Source organism: Delphinapterus leucas, chromosome 19 (assembly GCF_059928025.1).
Source record: "Delphinapterus leucas isolate spDelLeu-1000000601 "Yukka" chromosome 19, BTC_Dleu_Yukka2, whole genome shotgun sequence".
NCBI classification, from domain to species: domain Eukaryota; kingdom Metazoa; phylum Chordata; class Mammalia; order Artiodactyla; family Monodontidae; genus Delphinapterus; species Delphinapterus leucas.
In genome coordinates this window covers 50,561,727-50,568,799 of record NC_143147.1, presented here as the reverse complement: position 1 = coordinate 50,568,799, position 7,073 = coordinate 50,561,727, and the positions used below count along the sequence as shown (strand labels likewise).

Sequence of the window (7,073 nt, the reverse complement as noted above, 5' to 3'; positions counted from 1 at the left end):
GGGGCCTATAAAGGAGGCGGGCGAGCCCCGGCAGCAACACACGCCTTGGGCCTCTCTCCTCTCGAGCGCTCTCTCTCCGTGTCTGCCTGCCACCCGCTGCCGCCACCATGACCACCAGCAACCGGCAGTTCTCCTCCTCCAACTCCATCAGGGGCTCCTCTGGCCTGGGGGGCAGCTCGTCCCTCACCTCCTGCCAGCTGTCTGGCAGCCTGGGCAATGCCCTTGGGGGCGGCAGCTACTCTGGCGGCTACTGCTTCGGCTCTGGAGGCGGCTACGGCAGAGGCGGCTACGGCGGCGGCGACTACGGCAGCGGTGGCTATGGCAGCGGCGGCTACGGCGGCGGTGGCTATGGCAGCGGCAGCGTTGGCACTGGTGGCGGTGGCTTTGGAGGTGGTGATGGGCTGCTGGGGGGCAGCGAGAAGGCCACCATGCAGAACCTCAACGACCGCCTGGCCTCCTACCTGGAGAAGGTGCGCGCCCTGGAGGAGGCCAACACTGACCTGGAGGTGAAGATCCGCGACTGGTACCAGAAGCAGACCCCAGGGCCGACTTCCGACTACAGCTCCTACTTCAAGACCATCGAGGACCTGAGGAACAAGGTAGGAGCTACGGTGGGAGGGGACCTGGCGGGGCACAGCTTTTACTCCCCTACCTCCTGCCCTTGACCAAGGCCTGGAGTCCAGCCTGGGGGCTGCCACAGGGTCTTGGGGAACTAAGGACAGCTTGGATCCAGCTTGGCTTCTGGGAGCCCATTTGGGGCCACCTTGTGGCCTATGGTCTCTTTTTTGGGGCAGCGGCCTGGGCTAGGGACAAGCAGGCCTTGTGGAGCTCCTTTGAGCCTCAGTTTCCCATCATGGAGCTTTTTGCCACCTTGTGTGATTGTAGGATAAGATGAATGGATACCTGTGGAGGGCTGGGTCCCTGGGGTCGCTGGATACTCAGGCACCTCTTTCCTTGGAACAAGAGGGGGATTTAGGGCTATGGTGGGGTCAGGGGTCTGGGTGAGCTCCTGCTGGCACCTGCTAGGAGGAGGAGGTGAGAGAGAGGGGGCGGGACCTCAGGAGGCCACTTGTGTGCCTTATTTGGGGACTTTTCTGGCTTCCCCATCTCTCCTGCTGCGCCCTCAAGACTGGGGCTCAGCAAACCTGGGGTGGGGCCGGGGCTGCCTGCTGGAGCCCGGGGTCAGGACTTAGCAGGGGTCAGGACTTCTGATTTGGAACTGCTCTTTGGTGAGGATTCCTTTAGTCTTCCTTTTTGGGGGAGCCTCTCAGGGACACTATATCCCCAGCTGTAAAATGAGGTTTCCCATATCTGTCCTCTTTCCAGGACTTGGGAACAGCTTCTGCCCCGGGGCATCCTCCCATTCTTTTCTTGCTCTCCTGCATTTCCAGCCTGGCACTCCCGGATGGCTGTCCACTCTGGTTTAAGGCAGAGCCTGGCATGGGGGAGGGGGGCAAGGTTTCAGCCATCAGACTCAGGCTGGCCCCGCCTCTCTTACCAACTGTAATGCAGTAAAGGGGAATGGCTGGGTGGGAAGGGAGCCTTCCTGGAGGAGGCAGCCGCATCCTGGCCCCCAGACAGAGAGACCCACCTCAGAACCCTGGTCTGTGCTGAGCTACTCCCACCCAGTGACCTGATTACTCTCCCATCTTCCCAGATCCTCATGGCCACCACAGACAATGCCAACGTCCTGCTGCAGATCGACAACACCCGTCTGGCTGCTGATGACTTCCGTACCAAGTGAGCTCTGGCCAGAGGGTGCTGGGGAGGAACTGGGGGCACCCCTCCCTACCCCAGGACTCCTCAGTTGCTGGTGGCAAGGTCCAGGAGCTGGGGGTGGGGTGTCCCTGCGAAGAGTCCTGCACCTCTTAGCCCAGGATGCAGCAAACACAGCAGATGCTGTAGTCAGGTGATGGAAGAGCGAGAAGGGAGGCGGGAGGAAGAGGGGAGAGAAGCCAGGAAGCAGGGTGGGGGTGGGGCCTTGCCCTGCGTGGTCCCAAGCTCCCAGGGCTGCGATGGGCTTCTACTCCACCCCCTCATCGTTCGGAGTCAGGGTGCTGGCCAGAACCTGCACCTGCCAGTCCAAGCATCTTGACGAAGTCTCTGGTTCCCTTCGCAGGTTCGAGACGGAGCAGGCCCTGCGCGTGAGCGTGGAGACCGACATCAATGGCTTGCGCAGGGTGCTGGACGAGCTGACCCTGGCCAGAGCCGACCTGGAGATGCAGATCGAGAACCTCAAGGAGGACCTGGTCTACCTCCGGAAGAACCACGAGGAGGTGAGGCAGCTGGGGCAGTAGGTCAAAGAGGATGCTGAGTGGGCGGCAGGGCTCTGGGGCTGTGCCAGGTTGAGACTGTGGGAAGAGCACAGGTGTCCAGGCTGGTCGCCTTACAGCGCTGCTCTGTCTGCAGAGCCCTGATCCCCGTGCAGGGCAGCCTCCTCCACGTACTACCTTGCTTCCCTGCATCTGGGGAGCCTCCCAGGGGCCCGCAGAGGCCTCTTCTGCCCCTCCTGCCTTCCCTCAGCAGGACAGGAGATAATCGAGGAGGTTGCCCCCTTGTCCCAGCTCAAACCCTTGAATCTCGCCCCTAGGTAGAAGTTTGGAAATTAGACGGGATGTTTTGGGGGCTCAGGCTTAAGAATTAGATTTTATCTTCAGAGAGCCCTCAGTCTCATGGGGGAAACACAGAATCTGTCCTCAGGTAACCCCTAGCCTGATGGTGGAGGCAAAGCCCGCATAGAGCAGGTGAATAAAAATCATTCAGAGGGTCAGAGAGTATAGGGCAGGCAGAACAAAGGAGGTGTCCTTGGGAGGGGTCTGGAGAACTTGCGTGGGAAGGGTTGGGAGTGAGAGATCAGGATGCATGCCCACACCCACCATCCCCTCCTCCACAGGAGATGAAAGTCCTGCAAGGCCAGGTGGGTGGTGAGATCAGCGTGGAGATGGACGCCGCCCCCAGCGTGGACCTGAGCCGCATCCTGAATGAGATGCGTGAACAGTACGAGAAGATGGCGGAGAAGAACCGCAAGGATGCCGAAGACTGGTTCTTCAGCAAGGTGGGGGCTGCCGCAGGCCAGAGGCCTTCCCCAGGGGCTGGGGTGCAAGGCTTGAGTCCCCACAGTAAGCCCAGCGCCTGGCATCTTGGGTTCCTTATCCCCGGTGAGCCACACGGACACCGGGGGTCAGGGTCGCCTGTTGCATCCACAGGCCTGGAGCTTGGCTGAAGCTGGGATCTGGTGGTGGGTAGGGAGCCCCCCTCAGGAATAAAGCCAGAGGGTCAAGACCCCAGGAGCTTGCATCTGTCCCTCAAGAAGTCAGGAACTAGCACCAGGGGCCTGGCTACTGTCCTGACTGGTTCTCAAGTTTCCTATTCTTGTGCTTTACATTTGCAGGAATTAAAGATAAAACTTAACATCCTTTCAAAGGCTTCTGGTTTTTGGGAAGTGGGAAGCTGGTGAGAAGGCACTGCTCCCACAGTCAGGTTTGGGAGGAGGCCTGAGAGGCCCAGGGGAGGTCAGGAAGGTGGCCATGGTGAGGGGGTATTCGGGGGAGTGGGGGAGAGCCCAGGTGCCTGTCTGGGCACAGAGTGGGCCCTGGGCTGAGCATATGGAGGCCACAGGGGTCACCTGACTTGGAGAAGGGAAGCTGGGCTCACGCTGCCCCGTCCTGTGTCCTGTTTGCAGACAGAGGAACTGAACCGCGAGGTGGCCAGCAACAGCGAGATGGTGCAGAGCAGCAAGAGCGAGATCTCAGAGCTCCGGCGCACCATGCAGAACCTGGAGATCGAGCTGCAGTCCCATCTCAGCATGGTAGGGGCGCTGCCAGGCCTGGGGGGTGTGGGGGAGGTGCCCAGGTCCCTGGAGGGGTCACTGAGAACCCTTCTGACCCCTGCCCCTCCCACTCTCCTGCAGAAAGCATCTCTGGAGAACAGCCTGGCGGAGACAGAGAACCGCTACTGCCTGCAGCTGTCCCAGATCCAGGGACTGGTCTGCAGCGTGGAGGAGCAACTGGCCCAGCTGCGCTGCGAGATGGGACAGCAGAGCCAGGAGTACAAGATCCTGCTGGACGTGAAGACACGGCTGGAGCAGGAGATCGCCACCTACCGCCGCCTGCTGGAGGGCGAGGATGCCCAGTGAGAGGGGACCCGGGGCCAGGGCTGGGGGCCTGGGGCAGAGGTGAGGCTGAGACCCACATCTAATCTTCTCTCTCTTTTTTTTTGCAGGCTGACTCAGCACAAGTCCAGAGAACGTAAGCATCTTGGTAGCTGAGGGTGGGGCTGCACGGGGCAGGCGACCCACCTGTACGTTGCTGGGGGAGGGTGTCCAGGAGCTCCAGGAAATGATGGCTGATCCTTGACAGGGGTGGGGGAAGGGACCCGGTAGGGCTCAGGGTCCTAATCAAGTGAGCGGGACACTATCTGATCCAATGGGGGAGAGGCAGGGAAATGGCCCTTACCTTGGAGATCCTAGTCTGAGGTGGGAGACATGGTCCCAGCTCTGGAGACTCATCTGATGGGGAGGTAGGGACATGGTCTCACGATGTTTGCTCTTGGGACCCTACAGATGAGCAAAAGCAGTCTTGTTCTGGAGTCTCTTGTCTGATAGCAGAAAGGGACTTGGTCCTTGTCCTCCAGATCCCAGTCTGATGGGGAAGAAAAAATCCCAGCCCTGGGGCATCTAGTCTAAGGGTGTGGACCAGGGTCTTGTCTTGGAGATCCGCTTCTGAAGGGAGGATAATCCATGCCCTTGAGACTGCAGAGAAATGGAGACAGACCCCAGTACATGTAGCATCCAGTCTGTGAGTCTTCCTCTTGCAGAAGGACATGTGGGTCAGAATCAAACCATCTATGTGGGAGGCAGGATTCACCCAGGGGCACCAGCAAGGAACAGGGTGAGAGGGAGGGAGTGGCAAGGTCAGGGGGACGCCTGTGCGGATGTGATGTTGAGGGGCCAGCAGAGGCGTGGACACCAAGTGGCCATGGGGGAGAAAGCCGGCTCCACTCAGGGGGCTGGGGGCTGGGCCAGGACCTCTTGGGCCCCGCCCACCCTGAGTGTCTGTCTCCTGCAGCTGTGACCACGCGCCAGGTGCGCACCATTGTGGAAGAAGTCCAGGATGGCAGGGTCATCTCCTCCCGCGAGCAGGTCCACCAGGCCAGCCAGTGAGGACTCTGCTCCCCCTGCCAGCCCCTCTGGGGCCTCCCATTGGCTCCGCAGCCCCCGCAGCCCCAGCACCCAGCTTCAGTCCCTTTCCCATCCCCCCTCCCTGACCAATAAATCTCGTTGACTGATACATGGAATGCTCTCTGGTTGTGGCCACTGACGTGGCCCTAGCGCGGAAGGGAGGAACCGGTGGGGGGGGCGAATGGAGGCAGGGGGAGGAGTCCGTGGACACCCACTGTTGTTGACTTGGAGGTCAGGGGTCATCTTAGAGCAGGGTGAAGACTAGGTCTGGGCAGAACTCGAGGGGTGGGGGTTGCTTTTTATCTCCCAAGGGCTGGTGATCCCTGGGAGGGTGGTCCAGGCAGTGCCAGACCCAGGTTGACGTCAGCGTGTCAGGGGCGGGTGTCTTAGGTGTCCTCTTCTTGGCCTGTAATTGGGTCCATGACCTTGGGCAGTGCCTTCCCCTCACTGAGCCTCATTTTCTCATCCATAAATGGACAAGAAGGTCTCAGGAACCAGAGACGCAGGGCTAAAGCATCCTCTTGGTTGCCCCGCACAGTCCTGGGGGCTGTGTCCTCCTCTAAGAGGGGACAAGGTGGGGAGGGGGCAGGGAGGCAGGCCAGGGCAGAAATCAGGATCCTCCTGAAGGGGGGGATGGAGGATGGAAGGCGGGGAGGCAGGCTGGGTGATTAGGGCCCAGGCTCCTGTGTGAGTCTCAGGAAACCCCTAGGAGGGGTTTGTGGGTCCGGATGCTCCCATGGTCTCAACCCCAGGAATGTGAGCTGAGACCTGTGCTTCCAGAGAAGGCAGGTGTGGGAGAGAGGGTGGGGCCTCTCCCAGGGATATGTCTTCAAATGGTGAGCTCAGGATGGGGCGTTCAGGGGAGGTCGTGCCAGGGGGCAGCACTGCCCTCCCTGGCAGTTCGTCCCCTCTTGGTTCCAGCAGCTTGGAGGTCAGGGAGGTGGGAAGCTGCCTCCTGGGAAAGGGGGAGGGGCCGTCCTGCCCCAGCCGCTCCAACACCCTCCAGCCTGGCCCCTGTCACTCCATGGCCAGGCGCTAAGCCAGCAGGAGAGGAGCCCCGGAAGTCTTTCTTTGAGTAAATCTGGAAACCACTGGGCCAGGTGGGTCTGATTTCCTGGTTTTCTTCAAGAAGTGGGGGTGGGTGGAAGGTGTTAACGGGAGGAGGGATGCCCTCACCTGGGTTCACTGACAGGCCCCCTCCAAACACGTGCTCTCTCCTGGTGCCTGGAGACTGAGGGCGCGGCTGGGGCAGGGAGGGGACAGAAGCAGCCAGAGACCCCAGAGGCCCAGCGTGGTGGAGGCTTGGGACCAGCGGAGGCCCGGGAGAAGCAGGTGGGGCAGTGGCATGAGCACTGTCTATGACGTGGGCAGCGGGGTGTGAGGACTTTGGGCAGGTCACAGGCCCTCTCTGGATCTCAGAAGCCACAGTAAAGGAGGGGTGAGATGAGCCGCAGCTAACGGCCCTTCCGGCCCCGATCCCAGGGACAGGGAAGACAGTGAATTCCTTTCCATGGCAGGGACGACAGGCTGCAGTCCAGGGCCCGTGTCTGCAGAGGCAAATGCCGGAATCAAAGCAGGCTGGGAGCGTGGGCTCCGCTCCTGCAGGGGCTGGCATCTCTCAGCTGCCTGGGAAACAATCAGGGTGGGGATGGAGGGCAGGAGGGAGGGAGACACCGTACCCACCAGGCCCCCACCGTACATCCAGCCACAACCGGGAGAACCAGCCCTGGGCTGAGGATGGTCCGTCTGGGGGTGATCTCATTTACCTGAACAACAGTCCCAGGAAGAGGGGAGGGTCCGGGAAGAGGTGCCCCATTATGTGGATGGGGACCCTGAGGCTCTGAGGAGCAGTGACTCAGCCCCTGTATGGAGCCTGGCATGTCAGGGGTGGAGT

At 61.0% G+C, this 7,073-nt stretch overlaps 1 protein-coding gene across 1 annotated transcript; it reads left to right on the top strand.

Annotated features, from left to right (window-relative positions):
* Positions 1–20: 20 nt before the first annotated feature.
* On the top strand, positions 21–5,288 carry LOC111166378 (keratin, type I cytoskeletal 17). Its single transcript, XM_022558020.3, has 8 exons — positions 21–599; positions 1,658–1,740; positions 2,120–2,276; positions 2,894–3,055; positions 3,683–3,808; positions 3,911–4,131; positions 4,222–4,247; positions 5,067–5,288. Exons 1-8 carry the CDS (start codon positions 108–110, stop codon positions 5,159–5,161), a joined length of 1,362 nt encoding a protein of 453 aa, XP_022413728.1. The 5' UTR covers positions 21–107; the 3' UTR covers positions 5,162–5,288.
* The last annotated feature ends 1,785 nt before the right edge of the window (positions 5,289–7,073 follow it).